Here is a 23,121-nt window from a genome sequence, read left to right as displayed (position 1 = left end):
GTTTCTGAAAAGCTGTCGAGGGAATGTGGCCACCTGCTTTCTATCTCCCAAGCAGGCATTTCCTGTTGCAGCCTCGCCCAACAGCAGCCCCTAGCAGCACACGCCCCCGCAGTTCACTCCTTAACTGTGGTTTTCTCTCTGGCATGAAGGGCTAAAGTCAGTGGGAGGCGAATACGCTCAGGTTAAACTACACGCCACCCAGCGCAGCGCTGTTTACAGCAAAAGTAAGAAGTCAGCACCTGCCACAACTAACAGTAGCGGCTTCTGCTTAATCTCGCTGAGCTAGAACACTCCTACATTGCATGAAGCTTCATTTTTGCAGGGAGGGGATAACTCTTAACTAGGGGTCCCTGGACATTGAGAGGTCCATTTGCCCCCTGAAACTGTATGTACAATGATGTGTATTGTATGTGCATTCTTCTGGAAGGGTCTTCATAGCTTTCATCAGATTCTTAAAAGGGTCCACACCCCTAAAAGGTAGGAACTCCTGCTCTAAGAGAAGCCACACGTAGTTACGACCATTCACGAAGTTATAAGAACTCAAGGAGGAAGGAGTTATTTTGCAGTATTTGAGGCAGCACAGAGTGGTGGAAATAGTTAAGAGTGGATTCGAATCCAAGCAAGCAGGCACCTTGGACAAATTACAGTAGCCCCCCTTATCTGCAGGGGATACGGTTTGTAGGGGCATTAGCTGGTGTGCCCCTTTAAAGACCATGTGGCCTTGAGGCTCTGGTCTGGGCTACATGCCTGCACTCATGATGGTAACAGTCTTCCTGGGCTTGGTCAACCCAGCTGCTTTCTCCTGGGAGAGTTAGCACTGAGACCCTCTCGGTCTGAGGGAACACAGAGGCCCTCAGCGGGTGGGGGGGTTCTGGTCCTTGGAATGCGGGTCATACAGGGACGATCCCCCTTGGCAAGCATGCAGCCTTTGTTCCTCTGCCTACTTAAGCCAGCGTCTCTCATGGGACGGTAGCAGGTGCATGTTGCTATCCAGCCAGCCGCCACTGGACCTTCCCTGAAAGTAACTCCCAATAAACCCATATGTCTCGCTCGCTCTCTCTGGGTCTTTTCTTTGGTCTCTCGGCAACCCATCCCGCACTGCTCACCCAGATGGCCATGTGGTGGATCATGGTCCAAGACCCCCAGTGGATGCCTGAAACCAGGGATAGTACTGAACCGTATATATACTATGTTTTTTCCTATACACACATACATAGCTAAGATAAAGTCTAATTTACAAATTAGGCACAGTAAGAGGCTAACAACAATAACTAATAATAAAATGGAACAATTGTAACAATATAATGTAAAAAAAGTTATGTGAATGTGCTCTCGCTCTCTCTCTCACTCATTTGATATTTTCAGACCAGTCGACCGCAGGTAACTGAAACCTCAAAAAGCGAAACCGCGGATGAGGGCAACTACTGTACAGTATTCAGTTCCTGGGAGCCACCTCAGGTTCGTCATGTGTAAAATGGGGAAACTGGTTCCTCCCTTGAAGGGAGGATAAAATGAGCACCCAGCATAGGGCCTGGGGATAGAGGCACCTTTCAATACATGATAAATAAGTGCTTTATTTCCAGAATAACGTTTATAAAAAAATCATTACAAAGGAAGAAGAGACCAGATCTAGAGGAAAACCCTGCTGGGCCTAAGAGAAATATAACTGCTCAAGATGAAAATCAAAATCCCCGGAAGCCCGACGGTACCCTCTTCCTGAGAATCAGTATTTTAGGGGATTATGGGAGGAGGGTGCACCATACTCCTCACGCCCCACACTGGAGTCTGGGTATTACCAGCAGAGTCTGGATGGACAGCTGGGTCGCTCTTTGTTCTAGAAGCCAAGGAGAAGGAAATTCTGGCCAATTTCAGTCTGCTTTTATTTTTGTTTCTTAAAGGTATCTACCAAGTCTCTGTGATATAAAATTCTGCTTTATACTCTTATTCGCCCTTCATGCCTACAGTTATTCATTTGATAATTATTTAGTAAGTGCTTCCTCTGCGCCAGGCCCTGTGAAGAGAGCCACAGTCCTCCCCTCATGAACACTGGCAAGCTGACATTCTGGTGGAGCAGGTAGGCAGAAAACAAGGGGAGCCAGATCATGTCACACAGTGACACACGTGATGGGGAAAGAAAAATAGGGGCCAAAAGTGTTGAAGGGCTGGGGACTGATGGGGGCTTCTTTAGAAAGGAAGGTCAAAGATGGCCTCTCTCTGGGGAGGGGACATTTGTACTCACGACAACAAACAGAAATCAGACTGCAGTCCCTCCCAGGACCAAGAACCAGGTCTTGGAGAGCAGACGAGAGGAGAGGCCTGGATCCCCTCATCTAAACATTCTCACCAGGAAAGTCACGACCAGTCATGTAAACTACTCCAGCGTGCACACAATTTCGGTTTCACTCAGAGGGCTGGCTGGCACTGTGACCTCTCACTATCACCCACTGGCATGCCTGTGTTTTCTCCTAGAGTAGCGGAGAGGAAAAGCATACCGCATGTGGAGCTAACCTATCAGAAATGTTTCACAGCACTGGAAACATTCACTAAAGGATGCTGCACCTATCATGCCAGTCTAAGATAAAGAAGAAAGTCCCTCGTGTTTTGGCCACCACCTGCCCCTCTTTATGTCCACCCCCACCATGGTTCAACTTCTCCTTCCCCGATCCTCTGTCATTCTGGCCTCCTTTTTATTAACTGCACGCATGGTCTCTGCAGGAGACGTCCCCTCTCTAGAACGCCTTGCTCCTTTCCTGAGTTTTTCTCCCCATCCTTAGGTAATCTGAGAGATTCCCCTTCTCAGATTACAAAACAGACCTCATTCCAGCATTCATTTCACAAGCACCTTTCCTGCATAGCCCTCATCGGAGTTGGAAACTTTACAGTTTTCTGTGTGACTATTTGAGCAATGCCTGCGCCTCACCCAGAGCATCAGTTCTGCGATGCTATGAGGACAAGGCAGTAAGAACTTCATTATCGTAGCTCGCCATGGTTATCTCCATCACCTAAACCTGAGACTGTGCCCTATTACATGCTCAAAAAGTCTGCTGAATGAAAGAAAGGAGAAAATGTAGGTAATCAAAAACACTGCAAAGTCCAGGGTTCAAATCATTCTTCTACCATTTCCTCAACCTTTACTTCACCTGTCTGCACTTCAGTTTCCACACCATTTGGGGAGCAAACCACAACCAGCGTCTTCCCCAGAATTAAAGGCATATCTAACAACAGAGGGTCCAATTTAAACAGAAAATAGAGGAGAAGTGAATCTCAGTTTCCTACTTCTCTGAATCACCATGGCCCTGAACCCTACTCCAGCAATGAGTACGAATTTGTGGATGACAGAGCCACAGAGTGAACTCATCCTGGTTTGCCTGGGGCCTTCCATTTTAGCTCTCCCTCAATCTTGAGCAAACCGGGATGGCTGGTCACCCTACACTAGAGGCAGGTGGCTCAGCCTGTGCGGTCCTGCACAGTAGGACAGCAAAGGAAGCAGGTTCTCCTGTTGGTCTTTGAAGTGGAATGGCAGCGAATCCCATCAGCCAGGGGACTCTCATCAGACACCATGGAAGTTAAAAACACTCGCTCTGGGTCAGAATGCCTGTGTTCATTTAAATCCTAGCTTTGCCTCTGTGCCTGTTTCCTCATCCGTAAAATAGGAATAAAAACAGTATCTCCCTAAAAGGAGTATAACATTAAAACAAATAATGTACACAACACGCTTAGACCCGTGCTAGCACACAGTACAGTAAAGGCACAATAATTATCCGATGTTACGATTTCCTTGCCCCTCCCCATTTTATTTTTCTTCTTTCTGTATATCTTTAAGCCTCTGGCTAGACTTACTGGATTATAAACCCTGAATGGGAGTTTAGCTTACTTAGTAGGATAAAAGATATGTTTTGGAAAAAACAAAACCTGAGTTTGAATTCCAGCTCTGCTTTTTATCAGCTAATCACTTAGGCACTAACCTCTCTGTGTCTAAGTTTCCCCATCTATAAAGTGGAGGGACACCCGGGTCCTTGCTAAATTGCTGGGAGGAGCAGAGATCATAAACCGGCCGCTTCTGGGCCCGGGCCCATCATCTACCCTCAATAGACACGGTTTCGGCCTGGGGGACGCCGGGGCATCGGGGCGGCTGGGGCTGGGCACAGGGGATGCGGGCCACGCTCTGCTCCTGAGAGCTGCGTGACCTTGGGTAGGTGGCTCCACCTCTCTGGCCCTCAGCTTCCTCCCTTGCAAAGGACGGTGCAGTAGCACCCAGCCTCGTGAGCATGTGAGGGTTAAACGTGACAGCCCCGGGAGATGCCGGCGTAGCGGCCCACCGCAGTCCATGGGCCCTTCGGCTGCCCACAGCCCAGGGACAAGGCCAGGCTGCGGGGTCCCCGGCCTCTCCAGGCCCTCCTCAGCCCCGCGAGGGGCGGCCCCAGCCCTCCGGGGCGCCCGGCCCGGGCGCTCCCCCTCCGCCCGCCGGGGACCTCCGAAGCCGCCCGGGGCGCCGACAGGCTTCGCCCGGGGGGCCGCCCCCAGGGTCGGGAACCCCGGCCCAGGCCCCACGCCGGGTTCCGGGGCCGCGGCCCTCAGGCCGCCGGCGCCCGCGCATCCCGCTGCCCGAGCGCCCCGCTCACCGCCTTCTTCATGGTGGCCGCCATCTTGGGACTGCGCGACGGCGCGCGGCGGGGGGGGGCGGCGGCGGGAGAACGGCGGCGGCGGCGCGCCTCGGCCCGCGCTCGCCCCCGCTCCCGCTCGGCCCAGAGCCCCACGGAGCGCCGCGCCGTCTCCACATCCCCTCCTGCGGGATCTCCGACCAGTGACTCCTCTCGCCTGGGACCCGGGGAGGAGACGGACCCTGGAAGGACTTGGTACATGCCAATTAAAGGGACAAGCGGCTCCCTGTGGGCCGACTGAAACGGGGGGTGTGGCCAAGGGCCGCAGGCTCCAGCCGCGGGCAGCAGGGGGCGCCCGGCGCGGCGGGCAGGGCCGGGGCGGGGCCCTGAGGAGACGGAAGGGGAATTGTTTCCCGTCAATCTCACAAACCGTGTAAGAACCCAGTGGCCTAGCGGTTAAGTTCCTGGGGCTCCGCTGTGGCGGCCCGGGGTTCAGAGGTTCGGATCCCAACACGGACCTATGTGCCAGTTATCGAGCCATGCTGTGGCAGCGTCCCACATATGAAATAAAGGAAGATGGGTGATGAAATAAAGGAAGATGGGTGTGGATGTTAGTTGAGGGTAATCTTCCTCATTAACTTCCTTCTTAGTTAATCTTCCTCAAAAAAAAAAATGGGGAAGGGTATAGTTTTATATTTTCTCTAATCTCTTTAATGTCTGGCTTAATGGAAAGTTAGATATCTGCTTCTGCATTCAATCTCTGCGATATGTTGTTTAGTTGATGTATATGAAGACAATCTGGTCTCACACAGATATGTAGTTGGAAAAGGGAGGACCTCTTGGATTCCCTGAAAAGATCTCAGAGACCCCAGGGTCCATGGACCACAGTTTGAGAACTGCTCTGGACAAGTCTCCTTTTTTTCAAAGTCCCAGTTTCCCCGTTGGTTAAATCAGGGTAACGGGACTTTGTAGCATGCTCTGCTTTCCCTACCAAAGCCCTCAGCCCCACAGAAGCATTGCCTGTTCTATCGGGGTCCCGGCTCCAGACTCCTTACCCTTTACATTCAGGCTTCACAATGTCCAGCTAGCATGTGCTCAATACATTCTTGTTGAATGAAGGAGTTTCTTCAGGGTTAAATCTTTGCACAGGGCCTGGGACATAGTAGATGCTCCATCAATGACATTCATTTCAGAGTTCACAAATAATAGCAAAATTTAAAGGCACTGCAGAAACAGACAGCGGAAGGGGAGACAAGACATGGAAGTGCAAAATCATCATAAATGTTGCCAAGTGCATGAAGGAAACACATGAAGTGCCAAGGTAGAGAAGAACAGAAGGGAGTGGTCTGGGAGGGGCTCCCTGGAGGCGGCTATTAAGCTAATAGAGTGGGAGGAGCCAGCCTGGGAAGAGGATAGGAAAGGGGTCGTCGCTGTCAATTAGGGAGGAGGGGGATGGCTGGGCTGGATCAGCAGCAGCTCGAAGAAGTTGTCTTCATCTGTTCAGGCTGCTATAACGAAATACCACAGACTCGGTGGCTTACAAACAATAGAAATTTCTTTCTGACAGTTCTGGAGGCTGGTAGTCTGAGTGAGGGTACCAGCGTGGTGAGGTGAGGGCTCTCTTCCTGGTTTGTAACAGGCACCTTCTCGCTGTGACTCACATGGAGGAAGGAGCCAGGGAGCTCCTGGGTGTCTCTTTCAGGAGGCACTGCTCCTATTTACTGGGGCTCCACCTTCATGACCTAATCTCCTCCCAGAGGCCCCGCCTCCTCATGCCATCACAGTGGGTATGAGGATTTCAAGGTGTGAATTTGGGGAGGACACAAACTTTCAGAGCGTAACAGAAGTTAAGGCTTTCAGTCAGGTGTTGTATGGGTCCTTGGCCTCCGGCTGTTGCTTCCCCAAGTATCAGGTCCTCATCCGAGAGCATGCAACGGGCAGAGAGGAAAGGGGACGCACTTACCTCGCGTCTGCTCCTCTGGCTTGCTCTTGCTCTCTTTCTCTCTCTCACTCTCCTGTGCTCATGTTCTCTTTTGCTTTCTCTCGCTCTCAAGGAGGAAAGGATTTCCCAGGATCTCCCAGCCCTCTTGCCTTTATGTCTGTCTTACGCCCGCCTCAATCACTAGTGAAAGCAGCAGGATTAATGATTACCTTAAACAATGGTGACTAATTCCTCGAAGCTGGAAGTACGGCTATCTAAATAGGAAACTGGGCTGGGCTTCTGAAAACAAACAGGAACAAGGACGCAAGGGCTGTTGGGTCAGCAGCCAGCAGTGTCTTCTGCGAGGGGGCTCTGGGTCATCAGATGGGGCCGTTCACCAGGGCTGGGCAGAGTCCCGTGGCATAGGAGAGTGTCATTTGATCTGGACAGACGGACAGTGGCCTGCCCCCCCCCCCCCCCCCCCCCCCCCAACCTTGGTGCTGAATTGGCACCCTCGGATTCTGAGGTCCTCCTTCTCACCCCCCATCCCTATCCTCCTCCCCTCCCCAGCCCATGGGGTCCTTCGAGCCAGTCTCTTTCCTAGCAGGAAAACCAGTCCTGCAAGTACAAATGGGGACTTTCAAGTCTTGTGCAGAGCAACTTCTCATTCCTTAATTTTGAGCATCCAACCTTTGCTTCTGGTTTCTTCTCTGGCTGGGAGCTGTCCCTACCTGTTTGGACCAGCAAAAGAAAGAAGAGGGGTGCAAATGGAAACGAACTGGAGACTCCAGGTCAGTAAGGAAAATCACCAATAACCCCTTGAAAATACCGTCCCTACTGAGGGTGAATGAACACGTTTCTCCTACACCAAGTCAAACACTCGCCACCCACTGACTGGATTCAAGATATGAGTTTTTTTGACCCACACAGTATTTTTCTGTAATTGAACCAACGTGAAAATTAGGAGATTTCAGTCGACAATACCAGAATTTTTGTTTTGCCTGAGCTTGTAAGATCAGAGTCCTGGTGACCTTAAGCCTACATTCCTGCCTGACAGCGGCTGCTGATGCTGATTGGGCGTGGCCCGGTTAGCCAGCAGGCCCTCCCCAGGGCCTCTGCACATCCGCACCTGCCTCATCCCTTTGCTTACCTGCCAGGCCCTCCAGGGATGTGAACTTGTCACTCCCCAGGCTGCTGTTCTGACAGATCTAAATGAGGAGGTTTGTGAGTGCATTGTTTGTTTGAAATCTGTAGATGTTCTTGCAAAAGAAAAAAAAGGTGAATTCGACAAGATGCCGCACATCGAGGAGCTTACAGTTGACGCACATATGTCACTACTACTCGTAGCACCTGGAGCCGCAGTCCTGGGGCCAGTGCTGAGGGGTCCCAGGGAGGAAGAGCTGTGTCTGGCTGGAATAGCCAAGGAAGCCTCTGACATTGGTGACATGTTGACTGGATCGTGAAGGGTGGGTGCGAGGGTGTGGGGCTGCAGCACCGAAACAAAGAGACAAAATTCCTTGTCCTCATGCAGCTTAGGTTCTAGCGATGGGAGTCAGACCAGACTTAAAACATAAAAGTAAATTATACAGTATGATAGAAGGTGAGATGTTATTAATCGCTATAACAAGAACACATAAAATAATAATAAAAGACTGTAACTACCAGCATGAACATTCCATGAAGAAGATACAATGAAAGAAATGGTAAGTATGTTAACTGGAAAATTAAGGGGGGAAGAAACCTCTATTTGAATTGATATGTAAGCTACAAAATTGTCCAGACGTGTCCCAGCTTAATTTAGGTTCTGTCACAAGGCGATAATGAGCTCATTCCATAGCAGTACGTGCTGAGCACCCTCCAAAACCGGCCACATCTGCTCGGGGCTCCTGAGTCGAAGACTTAAAAGGGAAACCTGGATGGCATTGCCCTTCCACGCTGGCCAGGAGGAGCGAGGGGCTGAGGAACCCACGCTATTAGCAGGTGGTAGTTTGTGCAGGGCCTGCAGGGGGCGCCCAAGGATCGTGGTAGGGTTCCCAGACCCAAGCCATTCAAGTCCCTCTTGGTAATACTTTGCCGGAATACCAACAGAACTAGTAATTTCTCAATTAAAAAAAAAAAAAAAAAAAAATCTGTTTTTAAAAAGTAGAATAAATACCTTTTAAAAGGACATTTAAACTCTCTGACTTAAAGCGAATAGCAGTTTCACTTGCTACAGGAGCCGATCTGAAGGGGCTTTGACGAAATCTTCCCCCTGGGATGGGCTCTGAAGTCGCGTTTCCGCCGAGATTTGGTCAAAGCGCGGAAGGTACCAGGCGGTGGAAGCGGAGCAGGGCCCGGGCCTCCTCACGCTCTCCTCGCTCTGCGCCCCTCGCTCCGAGGCCCTGGTCCCAGCCCTGGGGCGGGGGAAGGTGGAGGGAACCTCCAGTATCATGGCGTGTTTAAAGAAACGGAAGAAAAGGGCTGCAGAGGAACGAGCCGAGGAGAAGGGGATGAGATGAAGCTGGAGAGGAGCCGATGTGCCTTCTCTCCTGCTCCCACCGTTGCGGGGAGGGGTGGGAGGCGATTCCAATGGCCCGGGGGCCACGCAGGCGTGCTGGGGGACTGCGCTCCATCCCACTGGCCATACCCAATTCAGGCAGCTCCTCCCCTCCAGCCAATTGTTGCCATGAGGGAATGGGGACCCAGCGCTACCAGAAGTTCCCCCTTCTTCCTACAAGCCAGAAATCCCATGTTTTAATGTAAAGTCTCTTGATTTTGAAACTTTCACTCAAATTTATTTTCAGATTAATTCTAAACCTACCCTGTATACCAGCCACATGGAGAGCTCAGGCCACGCTCCCATTTGACCTCTGGTAAACCTCCCCGTGTGCACATCTTCTGGAATGTTCTTAAGACAATTTCCCATTCCTCGATGAATTGGGGGGAAAATCCCCCAGGTTTTCTGAAGTAAAAAAGCAGATACAAATCAGAGACTCTGTCTCTTACAGAAAAATTTCCTCCCGGGGCCATCTGATACTTCTCTCTCACGCTTGCCTCCTTCCCGCTCTCTTCTCTGATCCCCAGAATTCTCTCTTCATGCCTTTTGACAGCCAGTGGTGCCTTTAAACCTAACTCAAGTTTTAATCCGTCCTCTGAAGACTCCTTTGTTCTAGCTAACCTCTTCCATCTTTAAATTCTGCACTGGTTACACACTTGGGTACTTTTCTAAGCTGCCGCTGTGTATGCCTTACCTTCTCTCTCGTACTTCTTTTGACTCTTACTGTGGGTAAGGTAGTATCAGCTTGTATTTGGATCAACGATTTTGTGAATAGTTTTGTCATACCCCTGTTTGAAATTTTTCCCTATCTTCCCATTGCTCTTGGGGTATAACTTCGATTACTTACCAAAGTCTAGCCTCCCTCTCTGACCTTAATTCATGCCATCTTTCCCCTCCCTCACTGTGCTCCATCCTCTTGAACCTCCATTCCGTGGATGGACCTGCTCCCTTTTGCCTCAGGGCCTTTGCACTTGCTTATCCTGCTGTTCCTGATGCCCTTTCTCCTGTTGTTCACCTGGTGAAATTCTACTCATCCTCAACACTCAGCCTGTGTTGTCACTCCATCAAGGAAGCTTTCCTTAAACACATCTGCCACCGAGAAAGAGCAGCCTCCCCTCCTTTAAGCACCCTGTAGCCCTCCCTTTAGTGCATTTCCTTTTGAACTCTGTCTCCCCTATTGTACTGGAAGTACCAAGGGAAACAGACCATGCCTGTTTCCTCGCCTCTGTAATCGCAGAACCAACAAGGAAGTAGGTGCTTGACAAATATTAGCTAATGAATAAATAAATGCACATGTGAATGAGTGACTGTGTATTTAGGAATTAGCACTGTAATATATAACACAATAGAGCTATTGATGAATTCATTCAGTAATCACATACGACAGTCCATAGAGTATTTCCGTTCACATTTTCTGCTAGAGCTAGTACTACAATTGTGATGGTGTGGACTCATTGCCCGAACAGCTCCTCCCTTCTTCACCAGGTGGCGCTGTGACCCCAGAATCTGACATTTTATTTTTTCTCTTTGCAAACCTTCAGGAACTGTTGCATTCTTGTCTACACTCCACAGAGCAAGATTGCACAAAATCAAGGAAACCTCCCTGTCCAGGGGCCAAAATATAATCATCTCTCCCCAGTTGGAATCCTCACCCTAATTTTTACCTGGAAAAACGCATAGCATTTTCCAAAGCCCCCCACTGTAAGCATTGTTTTTAGGCCTTTATAAAATAGACCATTAACTAACCTGTTTATTGCAAGGGTACATGCTTATAGCAATTTTGATATTGAGAAAGTAGTTGGAACTTGTTGTAAGGAGCAGTCACAGCATATCTTCAAACTAAAATGTAAATTCCCTACTGTGATTCATTCAACAAGGATCAGCTCAGAACCTCTGCTGCACCTAGCATCGAGCCAGGTAGCCTCTTCACACCGATGCTGCTCATAAAAGGATCTGTTTTGCAGTGAAGTGGACATCTTACGTATTTGTGACTACCTAATACCTCTTGGAGACTTTTCTCTATATTTGGAGAAATTTCAAGGTCATGAGTGTTACCTCTCCATTGTAGAAGTCAGAACTGAATTTTCTAGCATCTTTTGAGCTAAGATGCAGGCCTGTGATCCAGCCAATCAGATTCACCAGTGGGGGACTTTGATCTAAGAGAACACGGAGGGGCGATGTTAGGTGCCAGGGAGAATCCATTCCTGGTGATGAGGGCAGCCCCACAGAGGAACCATCGAGTTCTCTGAAGCAGCAGGAAGAGTGGTCCTACTGGGAGGCCCTGGCCTCAGTGACTCAGACCCAGAGGGGCTGAGATCATAGCAGCAAGCAGTCCTGCAAGGTCATTTCAATGTCGTCCCTAGATGTTTGCCTCCACTGGAGATACCCCGGCCTTCACAAAGACTCTGTGAGCATTCCAACCCCATTTCCCAAATTCTTCACCTGCTGAATCTAGCTACTGGGAGTTAATGATGTTTGGCACAGAGAACTCTACAGAGATGTTTCTTTTAGAGAAAAGTTATTCCATCATTGTAAATTCGGCCGAGACAATCAGGAAGGGATGGCAAGGCAAAATCATGCACTATTCTTGAGGCTGTTGTGAGGCGCTGCTGACCAGAGACAGCTGCAGAGGTGAAATTCTATCTAAGAAGAATATCCTCCTTACTACGTTGCCACGGGGGCACACCGATTACGACTGTGCACATTGAGCTGATTTTCAACACTTTTTATATCATGTCACCTACTCAAGCAACCTGTAGGTTGCATTTGTGTCGAATTGACATGGACCTTAATGAAGAGACGTAGACTGAGGGTGTGTAAAACCACAACGAAGCCAACAACACCCCCAAGACCAGCACAACCAACCACCACCAAACAGTAATCAGCTAGTGGGGGATTACACATGTGATGGAAAAACAATCAAGAGAAAGAGAAGCAGCAGTGAAGTCTCGGCCACTGCTTGATGCCTGTGACGTCTCAAAAGGCGTCTGATTTGTCTGTTTGGAGAAAACTCATTCGTTTTTGGCAATAAGCAAAGGATGACATTGAAGACATCGTGGGAACCATTGTCAATCATTAATGTTTCTGTAGTCTGTTTCTGAGCAAAATACTTTGCAGGCACTGAGGACGAAGAAAGGAATAGAAAAGCGGTCTGTGCCCTCGTGCGCACACACTGCCACCTGGAAAAGAAAGGATGCTTAGGGATGCTTAGAGAGCAGTTGAAGAGAATGAATAAAAAGTTTTATTGTTTTAAGAATAGTTCTATTTCTGGCCATCTTTTCTGAGAAAATAGTCTAAAACCAGAAATAGACTATTTATACAAGAGTGCTTATTAAAGCCGTGTGTATAAGAATATAGCATTTGAACTACTCTAGGTTTTGACAAAAGTGACCAGTCAGGTGGCCGAGAAGATACTCACGGTAATATGCGTTTATCACGAAGCCAGTGTTGAAAAATGGTGACATGGAAAAACATGCCCAAAACAGGTAGAATGCAAAATTATGGTTCTAATTTCATTTTTAAAAAGCATATCTATATAGATATAGAAATAAAATAGAAATATAGAAATAAAATATATAACAATGTTAATATATAACAGTGATTTTATACTTAGGTGTCAGGAATTAAAGATGACGTTTTATTTCCATCTTTACAATTTTTTATATTTTCTAAGTTTTTGAGTGTGAACATGGATTAATTTTTTATTCAGGTAGAAATCAATATTAATTTTAACTGATATGTAATAATGCGAGATGTACTGTGATAAAATAGGCACATTGTAATTCTAGCTAGAATTTAAAAATCTACCCGTAGATAGAACATAGGGGAAGAAAATAGAACTATTCTCAGTAGTTGTCACTGGGTGGTGACATGAAATCCAATTATTTTTTCTATCTGTACTTTCTCAAGTTTTCTTAATGATTGTCTATTACTTAATAATATTTGGGAAACTTCTTTTTCAAGACATGACTATGCTATTACCCTTCTCAAAAAAGATAAAGAAAGTTAGATAATTCTCACATTCCACTCATCACAGGCGCTCAAGCATCAGAAGCAAAGGATTTAAATCTAAATAGGTTCTTGACATTATTGTCCTAAGTTTCTGAGAAGGAACAAGAAGCTCCCTGAGATATTAAACAGTTAACTACAATTTTTTAAATTCCACTAATTTAATCTTTCATATGATAAGCACAAATCTCACAAAACATGATTGCTATAAAACTGATTCACTTAATCTGTCAAAATTTGTTTGTTAGCAGAAAGTATTTTGCTCACTTAAGCTGTTACTAAATATATGTACTTTTGAATAATTAACCCAATATTAGAGAGAGAGAGGTAGAGATACAGATACATATTCTCTCGTTTGTAAGAAAGCTTCAGACTCAGTGGGTCTGGTTTTCTCCAATACACTGCTCAGAATAAAGGATGTCTCTAGCCGGTTCAAATCCAAACAGAGCCTTATTCTCCCACAGTACCAAAGGTAAGAGGGAGTTGCTTTTGTGAGTGTGCAGGGAAATTAAAGCAGATTCATTCAAGTGTTTTTCTTATATACTTTCTTAAGTTAAAATGGAAGATCAGAGAAAGTAGCAGTAGTAAGTTTGAAACTGGATATAGCTAGAGTAAGTTCTGTATTAATGAGGATTGGAAGAAAAAAGTTAAGACTCTTATATTAGCATCAGGTAAGGAAGTTTGAATAAGGAAATGATGAAATCATATAGATGAAGCCAGACTTTAGAGAGCCTAAATGCCACAGGAACCAATTTGTACCTTATTATCCAGACAAAAGGGATAAATTGAAGGTTTGGAGGAAGGAAGGAACCTTGGAAAAGAAAACCCTGGAACATTTGGAAAGGTGGTCTGATGAATGGTATTTACAAATAGTGGTCCAATGAAACATCTGGGAACTTGGGTTTGGGATTTGGGATCCAGTGAGAAAGATCAAGAAAAAAAGACGGGCAGAGAGTTCATCTTACTCACTCCACCATCAGATGAGGCAGGAAGTGTTATCACTACTGTACGTGGATGGTGTAGCTGAGGGAAAGTTAGGTGACGTAATTTGCCCAAGGACACAGAGCTGCAAACAGGGCAGCTGGAATTTGAACCAGCATCTCTCACATTCCATGCTCTTAACCCCACATCCCACTGCAGTAGGAATGGAAACGAAGGGAAGGGTAGGAGAGAGGAAGAACAAATCCAACTTGGGAATTTCTTGAACTTGAGATAGAGAGTAATTAAAGAATAACCAAAGGATTTTACCTCTTGTTAAAAGAATAAATTATAAGAGTCATTTTAGACACCAGTGGGATGTTTTTTCAGCCTATATTTAAAGTGAACAAATAAAAGTTTAGAGTTAGTAATAATATATGTGTATCATTGTTTTTTAAGTTATTCCTATATCCACTGATGACCTAAACACACTTTGGCTCCAATAGCAAAGTGAAATTTAATTTCCGGGTGAAGATGTTATCATGAGCCAAATCAAATGGTCAAATCTTCCTCCAGGTAAAATCTTGTTTCAATAACAGACACTGTAATGTCGGTGTTTATGTAGCGAGCCTTGTTCTGTATTTTGTCAGGTACAACACGATCACACGGGGAGAGGGGTGAGGTTCTGGCCAGTGTGAATTCCATTAATCTAAAAAATGTTGAAAACCTACGTATTCACTAGTTCTTGTAGCCCTTGGAGGACACGGATCTCCATGAGAAGACTGTTGTTTATTATTTATGAGTCGTTATTTGCAGAGCTGAGGAAGAGCTGTTTTGCAAAGACATAGGGAGGAGAGACAGTCCCTAAGTTGTCACTGGTGTGAAGAGGCTCTATTTTTATTAAGCACTTAGTATGCACTGGGTTTTTAACTTTGCAAAGTCATTCAGTCCAAATTACAAATATGATTTAGATTTCATGGGTGGGGACCTTTAAACAATTGAGTAATTTCTCCAAGTTCTCATAGCTGATAGAGATATTATACAATAAAATAAGGATACAAATCCTGATTATTCTCACAGATACCATACTGCCCCACTCTTCTAAGAAAACATGGAGTATTCCACCTCTCAAAAATAAACCCGCCCTATTTCCTTTAGGACCAACTCTGCTTAAACAAACTTTAAGCCAACTTTTTGTGATGTCTGCTTATGTTTATAAAACTGGAATCTACCTATATTTTTTGCGTAATTGGGCAAGTGATATAGGACAATATGACAATGAAAACTTCCCTCCTTTATATTTTAAGATTCCACTCCAACAAAAAGGAATTGTATTAAAAAGCACTTGAATAAGGCATAAATAAGAAATTAATTTATAATTAATACATATTCTCTGGATTGGGTTTATTAGGTTTAATATTCAATTGTAACTCTTTGTTACAGACTTTGTTGTTTCATAGTTTCTCTGCTCAAGTGGGGGAGGGTAGGGATAGCATAATTGTGTGCATCAGACCACATGTGATGGTCTGCCCAAGAAGAGTTGCTCTTCCTGAATATGCAGCATTTGCTTTGCCACATCCACTTCTCTTTCTTCTGGCAATAGCCCTGGTTTTAATATAAGGGTTTTCCTCTTACTCTCTGTGATAGGTAGCTTTATGTATCAACTTGCTGACACATTTGGCCAAACATTATTCTGGACTGGACGTATCTATGAAGATGTTTCTGGATGGGATTACCATTTGAATCAGTAGACTGAGTAGAGCAAATGGCCCTCCTTAATGTGGACCTCACCCAATCAATTGAAGACCTGACTAGAACAAAAAGGCAGAGTAGGAGGGAGCTCTTCCTGCCTGACTGAGCTAGGACACTCATCTTTTCCAGCTTTCACACTCAAACTGAAACATTGGCTCCATTGCATCTCTAGTTTGCCAACTGCAGATCTTTGGACCCCTCAGCCTTCATAACTGAGCAAGCCAATTCCTTATAATAAATCTATCTATCTATCTATCTGTCTGTCTATCTACCCATCCACATCCTATTGTTTCTGTCTCTCTGGAGAACCCTGACTAATACACACCCACTGGGCCATGTGGTCTGGTTGGGCTCTAACACTGCCCTGGGGATGGAGCATGAGAACAGGCTTCAGCCAATCAGCAAATTGTGGCTCCTTGATTGTTGAGGAATCAGCACAGGACCAAACTTAGGCCAATCAGAGCCAGGGCTTCTGATAAGCACAGGGGCCAAAAAGCTGTCTTCCTTCAGGCTGTGAAGCTGTAGGAATGAAAGTTCTGAAGCAGTGGCCAGCATCTTGCCATAGAAGGAGTGAGCTCGTTTGAAAATGGAGCCAACACAGAAGTGAAACTGAGGAATGCGGAGAGATAAAAGAGGGCCTGATTTTTACAAAAGTGTTCCCGGGGTCAAAGTGAGCTAAGCTAGCTCTCCTGCTAACTTTTCAATGATGTGGGTCTATGAATTCTTTATTTGCCAAGGGGGCATTGGTTTAGTTTTCTGTGGCTTATAATCAGAGTGTTGACTGATATAGTTTAGCTGCATCAATGTCTTAACAGAGCCTAAGATCAAGGCTTGCTTCAGGGACTCAATTCTGGGAAGTAATTCTGGGGAACCAGAGTGGGGACACCGGGAGAAGTGAAAAAGGCAGGCTCAGGAAGCTGTTCCAAGGGCTGGTTATGAGCTGGTTACCCTATGGGCAACTGGAGCTTATTCCCCCTGGGAACCCTTTGGGGTGCTGTGCACCATGTGTCTCAGAATTATTCTTACCACAGAGACAGCGTTTACGCACCCATCCTCATTCGTTAGGTCAAGGGTTGGCCTGGGGTGTTAACTCGCTTGCACCTCCAGGTTTGTTCTTGCACCAGAATGGCTGCTGTAACCAGCAGAAAAACCCCAGGAGGTGAGGCAGAACTGAGGTAAGGGCACCCGTGCACAGCTGTTTGTCAGCTCAATGGCCAGAGCAAAAAGACAGCACAAGGAGGACATAAGACAAGACGTTAAAGATATCCAACACCATTAATATCAGTTCTCAGCAGAACAAATTAGTCCTGTAGGATTAGACTCTATAATTTTTTATGAGCCTGGAAAAGAATAAGGCTGAATCTGCTGGAGCCCAACCAGGACTTAAATATTGATGTCTCCCACCACTATTGCTTAAGACTACAGTCCACTTCGGGGAATTTCCTGGATTAAAGCTTTAGGGAATTGTTCTGTTGCAGAACTGGGTAGACCAGTTGTATGCAGGGAGAGGCGGGCTCTCCCCTGAAATGAATGATGGCCTTGCCGTCATTCTTCACTGGAAGGGACTGGTTTGGACTTGGCAAATGAGAGCTAAGGAAGTGAACTTTAGACCAGGGGAAGAAAAAATTTATTTTTCTCACCTTAACCCAGAGTTTTAGGAGGTGGGGGGAGAGGGAGTAATCTGGGTCTTATTCCCTCACTCCTTCATGCAGCACATATTTATTGAATGTCCTCAGGACCAGCCGCATAACTTGCAGGGCCCAGTGCAAAATGAAAATGCAGGGCCCTCTATTCAAACATTATTGAGAATCTCAAGATGGTGGCAGTAAAGCATTAAATCAAGTGTGGGGATCTTCTGAGCGAGGGGCCCTGTGTGACTGATGGCTCCACAGGTCACATGCCTATGAAGCTAGCCCTGAATGTCACCTATGTGTCCATCATTGTGCTAAGTTTCGGGCATACACTGGCAAACAAAACATACGTGGTACCTGTCCTCATGGGGCTTCGAGTCCAGGCTGGGATTCATGCTGTTCCCTCCATCAGTATCTTTCCCTGGTATCTTTCACAGCATGAGCACTTGCTATAGTGAGTTTGATTCTAGCATTAAATATTTTTTCATGCAACCTCGTCCCTAAATTTTTGGAGCCCAACTGAAGAATCGGTGATATAATCTGGTGCAGTGGCGGGGGGCTGGGGGGCTGTCTGGCTATGTTGAGGGACGTCAGGTGTGTCTCCAAGAAGCACGTTGCTCTTCGAGGGGCAGCTTCTTAAGGGATTGTCAAGTGTAATTTTAACTATTAACAACAGTTGATTTATAATGTGACTTAGAAGCTAACTGCTGAGTAATCTGTGACTCCATGGAGTTCCCGGTTTACCGCACAGGAAGTTCCCGCCACTTCCTCTGACATTTATACCTGGGCGCTTAACATAGCGACCCTGAGTGCACAGTCCCTGGAAATTTTGAGTCCAGGACTGTTGAAATCAATGATACTCACCAGCTAATATTTACAATATTTCTCACATACATTTTCAGGGAGCATCTCTCTGCAGCCTCTAAGGTTTACCAAACGCTGACATCTATATAAGGGAAGAGAGAGGCCAGATAAAGCACCAGCCCCAACTAGTTCTCCTGAATTGGGGAAGGAAGGGCAGGAGCCACTGGGAGGTGTGAGGGGGTTCAGGTGCAGTCAGAGGTACCATTCATGACTCAGGTGTTCTTAATCTGGGACTTCCTGGCCCTACCCTGCCGTAGATAACACTGTTTACATTACAGGAACTTGAAATGCCTGTCACTGGGTTACATGAATTATTCTTATCATATTCTTACCTGGAGGAACTTTCACTTTAGCTTATGTTGGGATGGGTTCCGTCAGTTAATGGTTAAAATTCTCGGAATCCTTCTCTGAAGATCTTAATTCTAAAGGAGGCATCTTCATCTGCTGGAAATGCTACCCAGCAATTCTGTTTAAAATGTAAGAAAAATATGGGGCCAGCCTGGTGGTGTAGTGGTTAAGTTTGCACACTCCACTTTGGCAGCCCAGGGTTCGCAGGTTTGGATCCTGGGCACAGACCTACACAGCACTCATCAAGCCATGCTATGGTGGCATCCCACATACAAAGGAGAGGAAGATGGGCACAGATGTTAGCTCAGGGCAAGTCTTCTTCAATCAGAAAGAGGGAGATCGGTGGCAGATGTTAGCTCAGGGCCAATCTTCCTCACCAAAAAACATACTTTAAAAAACATGTAAGAAAAGAAAACAACTGAATCCTAAGGTACGTTTCATTTGGAAAATCTCTGATTCATACCCAAAAGTATAATGCTTTATGTTCAAGTTTAAAATATTGAAGATAGATCCTGATTAAGCGATAGATATTCTTTTAAATTTCAAAAGTGATTCCGTTTTTGTGTATATATTATACTTCAATAAAAGTTTTAAGACAATTCCCCTGGTGTTTTCTGGATGGTATGATTGCAGGTGACTTTCGTTGGCTTATTTTAAATTTTGTTGAATTTCCTAACGGCCAGGAAGGAGCTGCTAAAGTTTTAATTCTTTCTCTGACTCCCACATAAACCTTCTCCAAAATCAATGATCAAATAATGAGCATTTGATCATGCAAATGTTGTCCACCTAGTGCTCTAGGTCGAACACTCTTCAGACCAGAAAGGAGATGCCACCTCGACCCACACGCTTAGATAACATTGTTCTCCTGAGCGAAATAAATCAGTTTCAAAAGCTTCCAAGTTACCTAGAACAAAGCAAGGAAGTTTATGAGATCATTTTAAAGGAAATGCTTTCTCATTATAAACCCACCTCCACTCAGTTATTTCCTCTGTCTTGGCTCCCTATGAAGTTTGGAGGGGACTCATGGGAGAAAAATCTGTGGGGTCATTGGTATCCATCTGCAGAACACCGTTTATTCTGAATGAGAGCCGGATGACTTTTGTAAATGATCTCGTGCCTCAAATTCAGATGCCCCAAAGAGACACCAAAATGTTAAATTCACCCAGCTGTTTGAGAAATAAAAATGGCTAAGCAATTTGAGTCTTAAGAATGCTATTCAGGTATCCTGCTGGTGTTCAAATGATACTGGCTGAGTGTCTCTCTGTCTGGATCGAGATGTCCTACAGCACGGGGCTGACGATGCTTTAGGGGTGGGTTTAGTGTTTTGGAATCCTTCCACATCCCAAGCTTGGCCATCCAGCCACACTTTGGCAAGCCTCTGTCAATTGCCCATACATTCTCTTATTGATTAGGATAGCCAGGGGCAGTTTCTGTTGCTTACAATCGAAAGATTCCAAGCTGCAACCAAATCTGAAAGTTCAGTCTCCACCAGGCCTCAAAAAGGATGTGAAAATGGGAACTGTTAGGTCGTCACCACCCTCTGCCTCATTCCTCCTCTCCGCTCTCTACTCAGCTGCTTCAACCTTCTTCATCTCTGAAAACCTCATTCTTCTACTGCTTCAGTTATGTGGGGGCAAAAAATGGTCTCCCCATACCTCCTGATCAAGAAATGAGTTCACACTGATGAGCTGGCTATTTCCCAAATCCCAAAGCAATGCTTCAGAGTGAGATTCCAAGTGACCCAGCTTGGGTCAACTGTTCACCCCTCCCTGTTCATCTATGGCCAGAACCCATTGCCATGCTGTGCCATCATGCCTGCCAAGGGCCCAGGCCTTTGGGGTGAGGGAAAGAAGCCATTTCGAGACACTGGGGCAGAGACGTACCCCTTCACAGGCTGAGCAAACCCCGTCAAAGAGGTCCGCTTCATTCAAGAGGCCACTGTTACCTCTATAATGATTTTTTTCTGTGATCTTCCTGCTCTCCAAAATGTAGCCCTGGATAACTTCTCTGCCTTTTCACCTCTACCTCCAGTTTTTTCCCACATTCCTCCTAACCCTTTAACATCTTAACCACTGCATGTTTAATCTCTTCCTGCTCTTCTAGAGCTTCCAGAAGTGACATGTTTCCCTGGAAGCATTTCTACTGCCTTTAACTTCTGGTTTTTAACACTCACTCACTTTTTTGTCTTTCCACATGGGCTTCCTTGAGCCATGAATCTGGGAAGCTCTGCGTTGAGATCTGTGATCACTGCCTGCTACCTGGCATGTTCCTCTCTGCGTTTCATAAGATCATCAGCAGAGACCATAATTTTGTAAGTGTCATGGAAGATAGTTTCTTGAAAGTTGATGGTAAATAAAACAATACAAAATAATCATTTTAGAAACTAGGCTTGGTCTTTTGTGCCTTCGTTCATTGTTCTAAGTAAAATGTCCTTGTTCATTTTACCTGATCTGAAAAAAAGAACTGGTCTATTTGTATCTCCTGGGCTATAGACATGAAGGAAGCAGAGGAACATACAAGAATATTATACTTGGGGATAAAAGGGAGAATTGCTTGCTACTGATACGAGTAGTTCTCAAACATTTGAATTTCGCATCCCAGTCAATTTTTTGAAACATAGACTCCAGAGCAGTAACATCAGAGAGGAGCCCACTCATTTTGCTAAGGAAAGACATGAAACCAGAGAAGCCGAAATCTAAAATCAACAGTATAAAAACAAAGTCTTGAACATAAAAAAAGAAAAAGGCAAGAACAGAATAGAAAACAATCCTCCCCAATAGAGTAGTGTTGATAACCTTGTTCCAACTCTTTAAAATCCCGGGCCACTGAAGCAGCAGAGCTCCCAGCAACCCTTTCCAGCAAACCTGCGCTTGGAATCGACTCCAGAACACGGGCTACCTTTCCAGAGTGTGAAGTTTAAACTGGGGCTAAAGACGAAACCACTTCCATTAGAATTCTCCCCTCCTGCAAATGCGGTTTTCTACAGAAGGGAGGGCATGTTCCCGCATCAGAGTGTGTTGTCTTCCTGTGCCATCAAGTTCTAGCTGGAAGCCAAACAGAGCCTTCTAGCACCTGCTTGCCAGGTGCCAGGCACTCTGCTACGTGGTACCCCCACAACCACTCATGAGCTTGGTAAGATTCTCTTTTTCACTGATGAGGAGGCCAAGGCTGGGAGAGGTAATGTCACTTGCCCGCAGACATAGAGGCTGATGAATTCTGGAGCTAGGATTAGATCCCAACTATATCTGATGCCCAAGTCCACTTTCCAAACCGTTACTTTTCTCCTTTAAGATTCAAACAAGGACTTTGACAGCCAAGCAACACACACATTTTCATTTTAGAGAAAAGTTATTTTATAAAACTACTCATTTTATTTTAGACTGCAGACTTTAGACTTCAGAAAATGTTAATGACCCATTTGCCTGAGTCACGGCAGTCCTCTTGTTGGATAACAAAATATCTGAGTCACTTAGGCTTCATATACAACAAACATGCAGAGCTTTACTTGTAATTGAATGGTTTTGAAATCAAGTCACAAGCTCAGGCATGAAGATAATATATTTATTTATGTTCACGAGATGAGCTGATTGTGAGTGTTATATAAGTAATAGAGAACAGGTTGACACCCCCAGGGATATTGTTAGCGATGAAACTCTCTGGACTTATTGATCACAAGCCTTTAGAACAGGGCAGGGGAGCCTGCTTGTTGCAATGCCTAAAATGGCTATTTATCTCGAGGATAAAAAATAATTTCCCTCCATCCCATGTCTTCAGGTACCTTTCGAAGTCTGAATTTAATTCCTCTGCATCCACGTGCAGCCTTGGCCTTGTGTAGGTGGGATTCTCATCGAATTCAATGGGTAGAGACTCCTCTGCCCTTGAAAATGCCTCCTGACCTACAAATGGCTCAGATTCCCTCACCAGAAATTTCACAATTGGGGAAAGGGCTTCATTCAAGGATGCTCCGGGGAGAGAAACAAATTCAGAATGAGATCAATAAGCAATATTGGATTCTTTTCTGAGGGCTGGTTTTAATAAAAGAAAGGGTAAGAGAGCAAGTGTGCATTTGATGTCATGAAAATACATAAAAAGCCAACATTTGCTTTGCATTTCCTACTGGCCAGGCACTGTTCTAAACGCTTTACATGAATGAACTTATTTAATCATTTTAACAGCCTTAGGAGGTAAGTATTATCATAATCCATATTTTACAGATGAAGAAATCGAGACTCAGAGATACTGAGCACTTTGCCCAAGGTTGCACAGCCAGGGTGCAGCAGAGCTGGATTCAAACAGCAGTCTGGCTTAAGTCAGTCCCTCTTAACCACTCCACTAACTAGACCATTGAGATGGGGTGGGAGAGGTGCCAGATGGAGACAAGACCACTGCACAGACAAGGTGAAGCACAAAGCGACTAGTCAGCCTCCGAACTATACTGAGGGTGTCCTTCAGCTCTGCGTGTATTTATTAAGATCTGAAAAGAAAACTGACCATTCTGTTATTAATTCAAAAAGAAAAATCTAAATATTCAGAGAGTCTTTA

The 23,121-nt window shown here is 45.7% G+C and overlaps 1 protein-coding gene across 1 annotated transcript in view; it reads right to left on the bottom strand.

Moving 5' to 3' along the window:
* The window catches only part of PFDN4 (prefoldin subunit 4), an 11,106-nt gene extending 6,228 nt beyond the window's left edge, over positions 1-4,878 (bottom strand). The window contains exon 1 of the mRNA XM_046678078.1: positions 4,623-4,878. Coding sequence (XP_046534034.1) covers positions 4,623-4,862 — 240 coding nt within the window. The 5' untranslated portion in view covers positions 4,863-4,878. The remainder of the gene's footprint in view (positions 1-4,622) is intronic.
* Positions 4,879-23,121: the final 18,243 nt, after the last annotated feature.

This window comes from Equus quagga, chromosome 12 (genome assembly GCF_021613505.1).
Source record: "Equus quagga isolate Etosha38 chromosome 12, UCLA_HA_Equagga_1.0, whole genome shotgun sequence".
In the NCBI taxonomy this organism is placed as follows: Eukaryota; Metazoa; Chordata; class Mammalia; order Perissodactyla; family Equidae; genus Equus; species Equus quagga.
This window is presented reverse-complemented; position numbering and strand designations above follow the sequence as displayed.